Below are 16,808 nucleotides of genomic sequence, written 5' to 3' on the forward strand. Positions count from 1 at the left end.
GAAGATAGGATTTAAAAACTTATGTTAAAGGAAATACAAATAATTTTATTAAATTGTTGTGACTTACGACAAGAATATCTGACCAGATAAAACACTGATCTTGAAGGATTAAAGTAGAATTAAACACTCATTTGGAGGTTAATTTGGAGAGGTCTGATGCACTTCAAAGCCATCAGGCCAAATACTGACCTCATTAGAGTCAATGGCAAAACCTCTGTAACTTTAATGGAGAGTTTGTCTCATTGGATTTTCAAAGTAAAATATTAGACCATAAAAAGGACCCTGGGTCTGATCTCACACCAGTTTTACTCTAGTTTAACTCCATTAGCTCCAGTCAATATACTTCTGAAAAATACTAGTAAAGGCCATCCTTCTTCTAGAGTCAATGAGGTCAGAATCAAGCCCTCATGAAACAGTAAACCAGTCTCACTCCTATTATAATCACATGCTAAATGGACTTTTCTGATTCCTGAAGTCTTATTAGTCACTCACATGTTTTGCAGCATCCCTCTAGAAAGGGCACAATATAACCTCCAATCTAAACAAAAAAGAAAAACAAAAACGTTAGAATAATTTCTTAATCGTAGCACCTATATACCAATGCTATTAGAGGTGACTTCCCTTATTCTATCCTGATCTACAATTCCATGCAACCTCATTAATTGCAATGGTTTGGATCAGGGAAGAAATTGGCCTTAAATGATCTAACTTGAGTCTATTAACACATGTGAATATTCAGTAGCTGTCATTAAATATCATCATCCACCAACTGTTATCAGAGTGGTACCTGAACAGAGCTTAGAACAGAAAACAACTGTGGGATCTCAGATTCTATCATGTGATTCTTGAAAGTAAATGTTGATTCTTTGTAGAGCACAGTTATGGTCACAGAAAACTGATCTGGAGTTAATTCTCATAAAAAAGAATCTGCTCAACAAAAGGCCCATTCTAGCCACAGCTCACTGTCTTTGACACTGTAAGATGGAGCACCAACTTGAGTAAAGTAGACAGAATAATTACAGTCTATGTCAAAGCATTCTCAAATAATTTCGCTGGCGTACTGGCTCAGTTACAGTGTCCAATTTCACTCCTACAAGCCATAGTGATCTCTCCAACCTTGTTTCTTCATCAGGTCTCTCACATGGTGATCACCGAAAAAATACTGAAACTTTCTTGCTTTCTCAAAAACTCCAAAAGATGAAAGAAGGAGAAGACTTTTCTACTAACTTGACTTTTGCTAAACCCTCTTTGCTCTTCCACATCTGCCATTTTAGGGGCTAGAATGGAAAATATCTTCTACCTAACTGGGCCTCTTTTTTCTGATGGACCACTCCATTCCTGTCATCTAGGAAGGGGTATTAAAGATGCATAGTTCCTTTAAGACTGTTCCCTGGTTTAGTACCCTCCCACGCACACCCCACCACAGAATTAAGAGAGAACTATACAAGATTGTTCCATACAGTATATCTTCTGGTTACTTTGTCCAGCCTAATTTTATGCATTCAGACCAATGGAGGTTTCATGACCTCCCTTCATCTGCAAGACTATACCACAGTTTCATACATTTTACTATTGGGAAGATTTTCCTGATATTCAGCCTAAATTCTCCATCATTTTTATGAGCTAAATTGCCATATACAGTAAGTCAGTTAGAAAAGAGACGTCTATGACTGTCATGACCCAGTGTCCCCAGCAACCACACTCCAACCCTCCATCTGGCAGTAGGGTTGCCAGGCATCTGGTTTTCAAGGAAGCTCCGCATGCTGTCCCCTCCCCCAGCGCCGCCTCTGCAGCTCACATTGGTTGGGAACCATGGCCAATGGCAGCTGCAGGGGCGGCACCTGCAGCCATGAGGGCAGTGCATGGAACCTCCCTGGCTGCACATGCACCTAGGGGCCGGACATAGCGGCCGCTTCTGGGAGCAGTGTGGAGCCAGGGCAGGCAGGGAGCCTGCCTTAGCTCTGCTGCACCATCAACTGGGAGCCAACTGAGGTAAGTGCCGCCTGGCCAGAGCCCGCACCCCAACCCCCTGCTCCAGTCGGAACCCCCTCCTGCACCCAAACCCCCTTTCAATCCCAGCATCCCCACCCTCACCACAACCCCCTGTCCCAGATCAGAGCCCCCTCCCGCACCCAAACTCCCAGGGCCTGCACCCCACACCCCATCCCACACTCCAAACCCCTCAGCTCCAGCCCAGAGCCCCCTCCTGAACCCAAAACCCCTCATCCCCAGCCCCACCCCAGAGCCCACAGCCCCTGCCAGAGCTTGCACCCCTCCCGCACCTCAACCCGCTGCCCCAGCCCTGAGCCCATTCCTGCATTCCAAACCCCCTGGCCCTAGTCCAGAGCCCCTTCCTGCACACCAAACCCCTCATCCCCAGCCCCACCCCATAGCCCACACCCCAGCTGGAGCCTTCACCCCCTCCTGCACCCCAACCCCCTGCCTCAGCCCAGTGAAAGCGAGCGAGGGTGGGGGACAGTAAGCAATGGAGGGAGGGGAGCTGGAGTGAGTGGGGGTAGGGTCTCAGAGAAGGGGCGGGGGCAGGGCAAGGGTGTTCCGTTTTGTGCAATTAGAAAGTTGGCAACCCTATCTGGCAGCCTACTGACAATAATTTACCTGAGACCCACAAAGTCCAGTTCCAGTATGAAGCTCCAGTCCTGAGGTCTGATTGGCAGAAGCCCCAGAGTGGCTGAATGGCCCAGTTGCTTTCCTTAAGCCAACAGCAGCAACAGGAAGCTGTCTGAGCAACTGGGTTCCACCCTGCTGTGTACTGTGTGCTGCCTGCTCCCCTGTCTTGATTTCCTGGCATCCTGAGCTGTCTTGACAAATGGCATATGATTCGTGGTTCCTGATCTCCAGTTTTTCTCCTGCCTCTGACCCCCTGCTATGCTGACCAAGCCAACTCTTGACTCTTATCTCGTGGGTATAGGCTCGTGGCTTTGACTATTAGGTCTAGTCACCCATGACCCAGCTGTGACAATGATCAAACCCAGAAGTGCTTACAGGTTTGGACAGCTGTGTCAGGCTAAGCTTGGCATTACAAACCTGCTTGAAAGGGGGACGTATCCTCTCAAAATATGGAACGTCCATTACAGTTTTGTAGCTCAGGAAGCTTACTGACCCAGCGAATGTGCAGGCAAAGGTTTTGTATAGTTAGAGTAGTTAGAGCCATCGACATTTTGCTTTTAAAGATCAAAGCAGACACAATAATTTTTCCCCTTTTTGAGATGATTGGAAGACTTTAGAACTGTCAAAAATAAAACTTCAAATGCAAATACAAACCATAACAATGAAATAAACTGTCTAAAAAACACTAACCTTCACACATTCAGTTTCATTAAAGGGTGGGCAGCTGATGGAAGATGTAATTAAAACCGGTCCTACTGTTGTGGTTGTGCAGTCATACTTGACACAGTTTGAAATCCAAGTAGTACCGGGCTGTTTAAACATTGTAAAATATCACCATCATCAGAACTTGGGCCAAGACGTCACAAGGTGTTATTTTTATTTTTTAAAACAATGCAATTAAATACAGTCCTATCTGAATTAACACAAAGAAACCTCCTGAAAAGTTCAATTTAGATGGAACTTTTTAAGCATAAATTTATACTGAGGCTCACCAAAAAGCGTAATCAAGGTGTAATCTATTTCAGTGACACAGCAAGAGAGCCTATTTTCTATTTGGTTTTACATTTTTTTTTGAAAGAGGCATCAGTTCAATTATTATTGTTGAAACATAAATGCATAAGGCCAAATATGTCCTTCAATGCACATGCAATGGGAACCATGCCCAAGTCAGATGTCAGAATTTGGATATAGCATCTAATTAACTTTTGGGTCACTTCTCAGTATTTTCAAAGGTAAATTTTTTTTTACAAAAACTTACCTTAAAATTGGAGACTGTCCCATTGCTGAAAGTGTGGAGACAAGATACATTCTTACAGTGACCACAGCAGGTTGTTAAATCTTTTGGAGGCTCATATACTTGATTCTGCAAAAATCAAACATGTTATTCCTGCTATATAACAAGACAGAGAATAGATATTATAATTGTTTTTAATATATTGATACCACGTTAGCATCACGGGTTAGATTTTTCAGGCTGGTGTGAAGCTTTGAGAATTATTATTGTACATTTCAGTCTACAGCTTATACACTCACTTTTTATAAGATGTTACTGAGCTTGATCCAGCTTTCACTGCCATCAATGCGAAGAGACTGACTTTGAGAGATGAATTGAGCCCTTTACAATTTTTAAATAGTGCATGTGACTGCTTATCCAACAATCAATGTGCTTTTGAATTCTGATGTATTACAAATTGTAATCAATATGTATTCAGGAAAATTCACACACCAAAAACATAGAAAAAGACTTTTGCTGTGGATTAATTCACAGTATTTTGTACAGAGACAACATGAGACTTTGGATGTGTGGGGGATGGGGATGGGGGGTTATTTAGTCCATTTTTACAGGATTTCTAGTAAAGTTTTTCTTCATTTTTACAAATATTCAGCTAGAGCCAATTTCTAGTTGGTATTTGCTCACCCCAAAGAAGCTGAGGCTAGAGGGGAAAGTGGGGTAGTAGTGTTCTATTTCTTCTTTATGAATTTATACCTCTCATCATAGTATCTTAGTGTTACACATCAGTACTGGCTCTTCTGAAACCAGAGATGGGCTCTTCTGAAACCAGTTCTGAGCACCCTTGCATTCTGTGGAAGCTCAGATCGTCATCTGAACTTTCAAGCTAGGTCCTACTTCTATAATGGGCCAGTGCAAAAACCCTATGTAAGCAGCCCTGAGGAAGTCCAGCTCCAAATGTGGATCTAAACTTTGTGGCAAAGGCTAATCCCAACTCATGGAGTGGCTGATCCACATGTCCTCCATGAGTAGAATTGAACAGGGATTATTCTGGGGTGAGGTCTAGGGTTCAAACGTTAAGTCTGCTTAGTTTACCATGCATATTCTATGATTCAGCCAGCCACAGCCTCCTATACCCCCAACTCATGCAGATTACTTTTGCAATAATAATTTGCACAGGAAAGCACTGGATAGGTCTAGGCCATCCAGCATACAGAAGTACTAAGTTTGCTGCATTAATGGGGTCCAGAGTTTGACCTTAAGTTTACATTATTATTAACATTACACAGTTTTAATCAGAAGAGCTACAATAGATCATTAAGGAAGGAGCTCACAGTTGGTTAATCTCAGCACCCAGTTCCTATGAATATAATTTAATTACCAATGAAAACTCATAGTTTAATCAAGATTACCAAACACAATATGAACGTTTAAAATTCAGAATTTCTTACAGCTTCACATTTGATGACACAGTTTATCCGGGAGATATTTATCCGATAGTATTTGGTGGAGGGATCAATCATGTTTGTGCAATAAGAAGTATGACAAATGCCATCAGGTGTGTGTTCCACAATTGTCTGTCCAGGACGCAGTACTCCTCTCTCGTTAGTCAGACACACCTTGTCTCTCACTGCAACAATACATAAAAAATATACAACACACTCACACAAATCACTTTGGTTTTACAACAGCTAAGCAAAACGTAATGTTTATTACAGAGTAACTAGGAAGACAATAGCTAATGTAGTGTTTAATATAACTTTTTTTTTTAAATTGGGGTCAGATCCTCAACTGAAGGAAATTGGCATGGTTCCATTGACTTCAATACAGCAACACCAGTTTACACCAGCTGAGGACCTAGCCCTACAGCTTTAATAAGAATGTTTAATGGCATTCACTACAGCCCCAAAATTGTTCCTACCATAATCATGCCTGAGACGTAGAAATGGATAGAATATTCCATTATAAGGAGCTTTAAAATGACTGTCGGCAAAAGGCCATACAATCAGTGCTTAATTTGTGGCGGGGCTTGCCAGGACTGAGCCCCAGCACCTCTAGGCTTGGCAGTTCATAGCCCCGGCACCTCTGGGCTTGCTGCATCAGTTATGCAAGGAAAACAATTGCTTGAGCCCCAGCACCTCTTTCGTTACAAATTAAGCCCTGTATACACTCCTCTGGCTGTGTGTAGCTAAGTGAAAGGGAGACACATTGAAGTTTATATAATGGAGAAGAATTTCTGACATACTATCTTATCAGGGTGCAACATAAGAGTTTGAGGCCAAATCCAAAGAACTTCACACATACTGCAGTCTGGAGATCTGCAGGAATTGAAAGTGGAGACCTAACAGATTGCATTTCATGTACAGTGTTGTGCTTTGCATCTGCCCTGTTTCTCTTTGAAACAGGACTGGATCAAAGCAAATTAAACAGTTAATGCATGTCAGCAGGGTGAATGCAGGGAGTAGAGCATGGCAGGCTAGCGCAGGATAAAATCACACCCCAGCTTGCCAAGAACTAAATGTTTGTGTAGACAAGCCCCTAGACCAGAAATAACAACATGTCTTTGCAGCAGGTGCCACTGACTCCATCCAGACAGGCACATACCTGCAACCCTTTAATAGTGGCTTACTGAGTGCCTTGTGGGAATTCCTGCTCCACAGGGCAGCACAAGTTTGAGACTCTTCTGGCCCCATTCTGTACTTTCTGAGATTGATTCTGCACAGTTTTGAGCACTGTGACTTCCATCCTGCAAAGCACTTATGCACATACTTAACTTGCAGCACCTGTGCGGCAGTCTCATAATGGATCAATGGAACTACTCAAGGGCTAGAAGTGAAGCATATTCTTTACATGCTTTGCTGGGCTGGGGCTAGTGCTCAGTACTGCAGGACTGAGCCCTGTGAAGAGAAATATGCTGCTTAAATTTGCTGCTCATCAGCATCTCACCACTGCCTCCAACTCATGTCCCCGATTGCCCTGCCCTGCTCTCCTGCTGTGGGAATTATTTCCAGGTATGCAGTGGGAGACTGTGCACAACTATACAGTTAGTGAGAGAGCCTAACATGTACCCTCCTTTTCCTCTGCTTCATCCCAGTATGTGGGTTATTTCAGTGAATTCTCTCCCCCCAGTGCCATGCGTCAGAAGTGAATGCATGGTCCATAGCAGGTGATCCACCCTTAGCACTGTAGGGGATATGTCTTTGACACAAACTCTTCTCCTACTTACCGCACTTGTACTTAATACAGCCACAAACATTTTCTGTGCTGTTCTGAAACTGGTCATCTATCTGCAGTTTCTCCCCCTATCCACACAAAAGAAAAAAAGATAATGTGATGTCACAAACAAGTGTTTGTCTGTTTGATTTTTCTCACTTAAACTTTCACTTCAGGGCTAAGTAGCATAGTCAATACACTAGTCTTTAACCCTTGAAGCCTTGTCTGGAATCTGACTTTCGTTACCCACAAGTGAAAATTAGTTTAGTGGCTGTGACTTAGTGGACATTTGTTTATGCCTCCAAAGTGAGAATGATTACAGTGTAAGAAGAGTTTGAAACTGAAGTGGAAAGACCATGGCAGGTCAAGAGGGTGAATTCCAGTGGCACACTTGTTAATGGAAGTCTGCCTGCTGTCTGGGCCATGTCATTTGCTGGGATAACTCCACTGATGTGAATGGAATTACACAAGCAGAGAATATGATCCTACATTTTACATTGGCCAATTTTCTTTCATATGCACTAAGATTAATCAAATTCATCCCTTCCTCCCCCCCGCAACAAACCTCTAAAAACCTATTAATAACAGCTTTATTGTTAGCTTTTTCTATATAGTTAGACTATAATATTTCATGGAGAAAAAAATACTATTTGTTCATTAAGATGTCAAATTACATTTGTTATTGATTATTCCAAGGATAATACATTTTTCTGGATAAAATAATCACAGTGAATTCAAAATGTATTTATCCCGCAAAGTCTTTAAGCATGTGCTGAACCTTAAGCACATGAGAAGAATGCACATAAGCTGTCCCATTGAAACATGACTAAGTGTTTTACTGAATCAGAGCCTGATGTTTAAAAAACACTGACATATTCATCATGACAGGATAGTATTAAATTAATGATCATTTAAGTGTTTAATTTCTGTCAGAATAAAGGCCAAATGCTGCCCTCTGATGTGTACATGCAATTCCCATGTATGTATATTTCAGAGCAGGATTTGATCCTAAAAGAGAAAAGCAAATTGATACCTGATAGTCATTTTAGTCTGCATGATATTTTTCTCTTAGATTTTAAACCATGTTTTGAATAACAACTGAAGTGTTCATGACTAACATTTCAGCTATATTATGCCATAATTATCTAATCTATCCACTAAAGCAATTTGAAAAGAGGAGAAGATAAAGAAGATCATCATCATTTACTGACACTTTAAATATTTTTGCCAAGAAAATTCTAAAATAATTCATTTTAACAGGATGGATTCCATACCAGTTTGCACTGAGGTTTAGCGATTGTATCACATGCACACTCTAAAATAAAACAGAAATTATCATTCAGAAAAGTATCTTGCCATTTGCATTAAAACAAAAAAAAGTGTCAAACTGCACCAAGTAGTCACTACAGAAGCCCTGCTGGCTTTTGAAACATCTCCTGCTGAATCCAATACTGTGGAGACAAACTGCACTTGACTTCTCTTCCAGCCTGACCCCCAATCCCAAATAAATGGATCCCATATACCACTTTGCCGTGTAGCTATTAGAACTACTTATTTTACGATCTCTCTGAAAAAAAGAAAAAATCTGGTAGATTAAGAGATTCCTTGCTTTGAGCTGGCTACTCCTCATTTCATCTGCGCACCAGCACCTCTCCATGGGAGACATATCCAAAACAGCCTGCACCCTGGGCAGGTTAACAGCTGAATAACTTTGATTATTTTGTAGCCTTCAGGCTAAAAGGCCACAGAGATCTTGCCAGCTCAACAGGATCTAACACAGTTAAAATTAAAACAGATCATTTTACCACATGTACGATATGGACAACACTTTTCTGGGCTCCAAACTTCCATCAAAGACATCCCCACTGCACAGTCGAATTCATGACAACGATAAGTTTCACAAACTAAAAAAAAGAAAAAAATACCTTAAACATGTGGTCCTATTTTTTTTTTTTTTGATGAACAGAAATACAAACCACAGGAAATGAATTGCTCACTCATGAAAAGCTCTGGAGAACTCTGGGGTAGGCTGGGGTGGGGTGGGGGTGGGGGTTGCATTTAAAATTGTTTTACAAGGCTCCGCGTTGATCTTGATCAATCTCCACTGTACAGTGCCAGGAATGACCAATACCCATACATGACATAGGTGTGTGGATGCTGCTTTATGAACATGAAACTTTAAACATGACAAGTGTATAGGTTCAGCACTGGAGAGGACAGATTATATGCCCAACAGGAGAGATATATCTATTCCACCAGTTATAGCCCTGAACATTTATTACTAGGAAATTCAGTGCAGTGACTCTACTATTTTCATTTAAGAATCACCAAAAAAAAAAAAAAAAAAATCAAATCAACTTACCACACTGGTATGCAGGGCAACATCTATCCGTAGTGTTGCCATCCACAGTAAGCACTTCTCCTTCCTGACATTTTGGTATCTGATCAGAGCAAACCCCACATGCTGAAGAAGACAGATTTAAATACAAGAAAGGAAGGGAACTGAAAACGTTATTGAGACATAGCACACAAGATCTTACTAACTGTAACTGTATTTTGCCTGCTGAGTCACTCAGCTGTCTTACGGCACCCTCAGTCTGCCTGAACATAAATACAGCACACCCTAGCCATAACTAACCCCTGGGGATGCAAGCCATTTGTTTGTTATAGCCAGGGGTTCGCTATACTGAAAGAGCACTGCTGGGCTGACACCTCAAGCCCTGCAGCAGAAGTTGAGAGCTCCTCCAGCCCTGGGGCCACAGCCTGAGCAGACAGCTCTCTGCCACCCACTGCAGCCCTGGGACCAGAGGAGCTCTCAGCTCCCTGTTGCAGTGGTGGGGCTCCAGGTGGGATCCAGGGACCAGGTTTGCAATAGCCCAAGGTTCGTAATTGTGAAAGGCTTTATTGTGAGGAAATCTTTGATTCCCAACAAAAGGCTTTATCCCTGACACCTGTTGTATCCTCTTACTTGAACTTGCAGCAAAACCACAGTATTGAATTTTTGGTATCACAGGCATTTCTAGTTGAAAGATTTATGATGTCAAACATAGGCCAAAGGACAACAGGTTGTGCAGGAGAAAGCTCCACTCTCAACACATAGCTTCCCTGCTAACAGAGTGAGCACAGAAAACTGTCAGCAATGAAAATTCCTTTAGTACAAATGTATTTAAGGTTTGTCCCAGGTAGAAGTCCTTACTGAAACCCCAGCTATTTGACAGTTTTTCTTTAATGCCTTAATAGTTGCATGTAGCATACTGTGCCAGAAAGATTCACTCTGTGCTCCACTGAAATCAACAGAGTGCAGAAACAATGAGTCTACTTGAGGGACACATACAGGACAGTTTATTGGCTGTACGGCAAAGATCTATACTGCAGCAAGTGGAAATCTTGCATGATGCCAAGAGTGTTATTTTATTATTGTTCTACACCAATGGTTCTCAAACTTATTTGATCAGGCCCCCCTTCTTTGTGTCTGTAATCATTTATGCGCCTCCTCCCCTCACTGCAAGTACATATACCGCAACCCAGTTCTGAAGGCAGGGCCTCACCAGCAGCAGCACAGAAGTAAGGGAGGCAATGAGAAAAGTGATATTCGTCAATATCACTTTTCACAGCAGACTTAGTGCCACATTGCCACTTCTGCACTGCTGCTGCCACCCTGCCACCTCCAGGTGAAGAATTGGGGTGGAGGGAGCCTGAGCCCAGGCTGCCTCTTGGTGAGGGAATGGGGGGAAGGAAAGCCCGAGCCCGGGTGGTGGGGCTCCAGCTGTCCCCTTTATCCCCGCCTCACAAGTGTGCACAGCCCTTCTGCATGAGCCCCAGCCACCCAGGGCTGACAGCCAGAGCTCTTAAAAAAATAAAAATAAAAAAAAGCACACTGCTTATGTCTCCCTTGACACATTCCTGTGCCTCCCTTGGCAGCCCCCCGGCATTGGTTGAGAGCCACTGATCTACACTATGCATGGACCCCACTGGCCCAGCCCTCAATCCCCAGCTCTGCTACAACATCATACAGTGCTGTTTTGCAGCTCCCCAAAAACCCCCGCATGGGATGGTGTCTGCCATTTTCCTTGTCCTATAGAGACAACAAACAGTTTTTAAATGGCATCTGGGCTTTACGCAGCTGTGGTGGGTGCCCCACTGTGGCCTTAAATGATAAATGATTATCCAGTTATCCTTGCCTATATGCTAACATGCACAGTCACATTAAGTGAAGATATCATACCACATATATAAGATATGCAGCAGGTCCCCTCCACACGAGCAGCAATCAGAGTTTGGTCTTCTCGACAGGTCTGACTCTGTTCCACTGGTTCACACTTGGATGGGTCACATTCTAAAACAAGCACAAAACATTTTTCGTTAAATGTCAATCTTTGGGAAAAAGTATGGTTCTCCCCCTTTCCCATGAGAGCAAAGAGGGGAGGTATTATAGCATCATCAAGGCCAAGCCAATCTCAGAACAATGTATCTATGCATTTAGATTTATGAAATAATAAACCAAAAGGCACCTACATCCCAGACTCTGGACTCTTTTATGTAAATAACATTCTCTGTAACTGCTCATCTTCATCCCTTCAAGTAAATATACCACAGAGGAAGGTAAGTAGACAACTACATCATGCAAACTGAGTGCAGAAAATAAAGAGAAGGGAGAACCCAGGAGGTATTCTGCCTCTTCTTACCTAAGACTGGGAGGAGGAGAGCAGCTGAGTGGGGCTCCCTGAGCCATCTGGGTTGAGCAGGACAGTCACAGATAGAATAGCTCAGGACGTAGCACACTCATCAGCAGGTCTTACATTTGAACTAAAGATGGAGCTGCATGTGCTAACCTCAATGCCTGCTTCCAGGCACCAGCAGGCAGAGAGGAGACCATAGTCTTGCAACCCTAAGTCACTGGGACATAGCCCTTTAGAGCAGAGGAACACAACTAGGCATGTTAGTCATGCCCTTGCTCAGCACTCCACAGAGTGCTAGGTCACTTTTCTGACTGATCCTTGCACAGAAGACTCCTTTGCCAGTGCACCTGCACAAGAAGAACTAGAATCCAGCCCTGGGTTTACAAGTGAAAGAGAGCTCTGTCTACAGACATAATGATGATATTTGCACTGACATTTTTTCCCTGTGAAACTCCATCCATTTTTGCAAACGGTTTATAGTTTCACTCCAAAATTTTCACACAATGAAATCCTGCAAGAACCTCTAATCTGTAGCACATAAGAATAAGTTTGAATATTGCAAAATGCTGTTATAATACAGACATTTCTGCCAAAAATAGTTCTGTTGTATGTTTTTACTTCTTCATAAAATACCTACCACAAGTGTAATTGGGACAACAGGAATCTTCACGATAGTAAGTGACTAGCTTTTCCAAGCCCTTACATTCAGGGATAAAGGATTCACAAAAGCTCTGATTACAAACTATTTAAAAAAAAACACACACAAAAAAGAAATGATGAACTTCTACAATATTCAGTACAGGTTATGTTAAATGGAAAACATCAAGTTGTGTTTCTGGTTCATTGTTAAAGAACCCCAAATAATAATAAAACACGTGCAAAAAGGCTAATAGTGGGATTTTCAAAAGGGCTCAGCATTAGCCTAACTCTCACTGGAAGCAGAGTTAGGCTAGAGCTGAGCACTTGTGAAAATCCAACTTTAAAAATCTATTCCCCATGGAGAACTCTTTGCAACAATCTGATCTCAATCCCTCATAGGCATCAACAATGATAGTAACTTGTAACCTTTGCTTTTGAACGTGGGATCTTCTAGAAAAGTATGGATATAAAAAGTTCCCCTAATTCTGGTATGATTTTTTGCTACCAATTTACTTTGCAAAGATGGTAAATGATCTCTATATTTCTTCTAAATTAGGGATTATTCTGATGATATATTTTTATTGACTAATTAAAAGAACATATAGGCTTTAGCCTGTAACTGCTTTCAATAGTTGCTAGATATATGATTCATTCAAAAAAGCAACAAATCCAGCTGCAAATTCAAATCCACATAAAGAAGCCAGCCAGCCACTATAAGAATTTTGCTGCATAACAAACCAGTTCTCATCATTCTGTCCTCCAAAATAGCATGTATAGTATAAAAACAAACCATAGCAAAAAGGAAGTGTGATTGCCAGAAAGGACACTTCATATTTTCATATCCTTTGTTAAGGATACTTACTACAGATCTTTTGAGGACAACAGGTCTGATCATCAGGAACAATCAGGGCCATTTCCCCAAAGCGCTGACAGTCTAAATCGTGCACATCTGAGCAGTTGTATTCCACAGGAATAATGGTCTCATTGTCAACACATTTGTGCATGCAGCATCCGCTAAGGGAGGTTTTCCAAATCTCCCCTACTGCGTGGGGTGCTCCCGAACTGTCTGTGCAGGCTAAATTATTGCAATAGAAGACAGAAATTTTTAATGCTGTTTCAGAGTTGACCATCTTGTTGTTCTGTGGCATATGTGCGATTGCAAATTAGTGTCTGGATCTGGGCTAATGGCCAGCGCTGACCACTCCAAATAGAAGAGGGAGGATGGGTGTGAGTCAGCATGGCTGGGAGGACATGATGCAATGGTGGAGCTGTCCCTCCAGAGTACCCCTGAGTTAGGCAGATGTCCTCTGGTGGTTCTTGCTGCAGCACGACTGCCTCCACCTCCCATTAAACAAGACCAGTGGGTATATACAGCTAACTAATGAATAATTAATGTGTTCTGGCTATTGTATGCTGAAAAGGAGCCTGAGAAAAGCCTGACATGCTTAGAATATTGGGCTGCTTTGCTTTGCACACTGAATGTTATGTACAGAATACAAAATATTTACATGGATAAAATTTCTCAGGTGGGTCCCAGTCGTGAAAAGGAATCTACCCTCATGGATCCCTCCCAGTGGGACTCTGGGGGGATGGATTCCTTTCAGTGATGTGGGCCCAGGACAGTCCATTTGTAAAACAAGCTAAAAGCATTCTCTGTGAGAGCATCCTCCTCTTGAGAGAACCTGAGTATAGTGGTGGGGCAGGAGGAGACTTTTTTTTTGGTTCACCTGGTAGAGCCTCTGCATCCTGGACCACAAGAGCACTAATCTGAGTATCAGCTCAGATCGCGCGCAGAAATCACACAGCATCAGCCCAGCCATCAGACAGGGAGCTCCACTAATTAGTGAGGCCTGCTCAAGAAGGTGGTCATCATTTGACAGATGGCAAAAACCAAAAAGGGGAGATCAATACATACCGCATTTCTCTTCTGGAATGCAGAGACCGGCGTGAACACGGTGAAGAGTGGTCCCTTCAGAACAGACACAGCCCTCTGTCAGCACTGAGCAGGACTCGGAATCCTGGGGAGTGGGCTCACCATTCTGACAAGTTCTTGGAATTTCACAGGCAGCTATACAGGCCTGGTAGAAGGTGTCTTCTGAGCAGGGAAAGGCTAACAAGGAAATAAAACATTTAAAATAGACCACAGTTTGAAGCACATAAGGGTATTGTCTGGTACAGAAGGGCACAAACAGGGTGTGTGAAATTCCCCTCTGTTACATTGATATGCATTGCTCAGCTCCTATATGCAATCAGAAGTGATCAACAAATTTGCACAGAATTGTCAAGAGCAAACTTTGTAAACAGTTTAACTCATTTTCCCTCCCACATAATATTTTCCCCAGGCAAAAGCTAGCCTTCTGGGAGGCAGTGGGGAGAGTGCCAGAGAACCCACCCCAACACACAATTTCTTCCTCCTCACAAACCAGTTCAGATTTTTAAAACATTTAAACATGTAGGTTTATCTTTTATTTATGTTTTATTGAAATAGTTTGAATATTTCCCAGATGAAATGAAATGACAAATATCTTGATTACTGTAGCATCTGGCAAATCTTCATCAACTACACCAAGTTGCATGTGCAGGCAACCAAACTCAACACCTTTTCACCCAAATGATTATGAATGGGACTACTGATATGCTGCCATACTTAGTAGCTATTGGTATTAATGATTCTGTTGGACAATACGTATTGGTGCTGTCTTTCTTATCCAGTACAAACTGCTTTTTCATGTTCTTCTCTTCTAACAGCTGTAAATATGGTTACATGAGGCGCGTGCATTGGCAGTCGATTTAAATGACAACATATAGTCTCTAGTTTACAGCATTTCACTTTGATGTAGTTCTGTCTGCAGAACACCAAAGATGAGATCCTTAGCTAGTGAAAATCAGTACTTCAGTTTTCACAAATTTACAGCAGCTGGGGATAACTCTTTTTTTAAAATCTCAAATCTTCTATTTTCACTTTCAGTACAAAACAATGTGCTTACTTTAACCATACTTCTTGAAAGCCATGGGAGAATGTCACTCTTCTTTCATATATTGTAGATCTTTACAGGTTTATCTGTGTTGATGCTCCGTACCTCGGGGGAACACCCAGCATCCCCATGTTCATCTTTATAAAATGATTGTGTGGTATCCAATGCAAAGTTTGTCATGTCGCGTGTCTTCGGAAGGCTCATAATGCATTGAGCATGGTTGTTATAGTGATGTTATAGCAATTGTTACGGTAATGTTACAGTAAGGTTATAATTTCATGTATATAGTTATGAGGCTGAAAATGTATCATCCTGGCTTAAAGCAGGCCCATGCAAAAACTCTCCAAGAACAGAGAGGCAGTTCACACCTCATCAGGGCATGGATGGGACATACCCAGCCCAGCCTCACAGGAACAATGGACACTGGTTTAGGCAGCAACAAAAGAATCTGTTAGACCCTTGAGGGAGTCACCCCCTTCCTTTGGGCAGTTTGGGACTGCAATGAAGTAATGCTCAACTGACTCTGATGGGGGAGGGGGGCAAAGCCAAGAGGAAAGAAAGGACATGATAAAAGGGAGAGACATTTTGCCATGCTCTCTCTCTTCCACCTACATCTACAGACACCACCACCACCAAGAGGCTGAAATGCTGATCAAAGGGGAGAGCCTGACTGAAAAGTAACCAGCCAGCCTGTGGTGAGAAGCATCTAAGTTTTAAGGACACTGAAAGTGTTAAGATCAGCTTTTATTTCATTTGACCAAATCTGACTTGTTATGCTTTGACTTATAATCACTTAAAATCTACCTTTATAGTTAATAAATTTGTTTGTTTATTCTACTTGAAGCAGTGAGTTTGGTTTGAAGTGTGCCAGGGGCTCCCCTTGGGATAACAAGCCTGGTACATATCAATTTCTTTGTTAAAATGACTAACTTATATAAGCTTGCAGCGGCCAGTGGGCATAACTAGACACTGCAAGACGGAGGTTCCTAGGGTTGTGTCTAGGACCGGAGATATTGGCTAGTGTCATTCGCTTGCAAGCAGCTGGGAGCAGCTTACATGCCAGAGGCTGTGTATGAACATCCCAGGAGTGTGGTCTCTCATAGCACAGCAGGGTAAGGCTGGCTCCCAGAGTGAAGGATTGGCGTGGCCTAGCAGATCACTGGTCCAGACAACACCAGAGGGGAACATCACACTGTGCTGACCCATAAGTGAGAAATTTTATTAAATGAGTGTTGTGGAAGGCCATTGTCCTGCAACGACCAGCTCAAAGCACGGAAGGGAGAGATTTTTAGTTTTTAATAATGGTCAGTCTCCTTAGTCTAATGATTTATATGATTATTGTGCATACATATTTCCTGAAGAATCTATGGTGGCAAGGCTACTAATGTTAGCCTAAAAATGGATTGTTATCTTCTTGGTCTGAGAGCTGTGGGGAAAGGACCT

The 16,808-nt window shown here is 42.4% G+C and overlaps 1 protein-coding gene across 1 annotated transcript in view; it reads right to left on the minus strand.

Annotated features, from left to right (window-relative positions):
• Nucleotides 1-16,808, minus strand: part of OTOG (otogelin) — a 166,558-nt gene that overhangs the window by 11,048 nt on the left and 138,702 nt on the right. Inside the window, exons 43-54 of the mRNA XM_084632568.1 lie at nucleotides 14,306-14,500; nucleotides 13,253-13,465; nucleotides 12,389-12,493; nucleotides 11,298-11,408; nucleotides 9,435-9,536; nucleotides 8,878-8,976; nucleotides 8,347-8,387; nucleotides 7,086-7,161; nucleotides 5,311-5,489; nucleotides 3,887-3,991; nucleotides 3,319-3,438; nucleotides 493-538 (exon numbers count right to left, since the gene is read on the minus strand). Coding sequence (XP_084488694.1) covers nucleotides 493-538; nucleotides 3,319-3,438; nucleotides 3,887-3,991; nucleotides 5,311-5,489; nucleotides 7,086-7,161; nucleotides 8,347-8,387; nucleotides 8,878-8,976; nucleotides 9,435-9,536; nucleotides 11,298-11,408; nucleotides 12,389-12,493; nucleotides 13,253-13,465; nucleotides 14,306-14,500 — 1,392 coding nt within the window. The remainder of the gene's footprint in view (nucleotides 1-492; nucleotides 539-3,318; nucleotides 3,439-3,886; nucleotides 3,992-5,310; nucleotides 5,490-7,085; nucleotides 7,162-8,346; nucleotides 8,388-8,877; nucleotides 8,977-9,434; nucleotides 9,537-11,297; nucleotides 11,409-12,388; nucleotides 12,494-13,252; nucleotides 13,466-14,305; nucleotides 14,501-16,808) is intronic.

Source organism: Lepidochelys olivacea, assembly GCF_965140295.1.
Source record: "Lepidochelys olivacea isolate rLepOli2 genome assembly, chromosome: 6".
In the NCBI taxonomy this organism is placed as follows: Eukaryota; Metazoa; Chordata; order Testudines; family Cheloniidae; genus Lepidochelys; species Lepidochelys olivacea.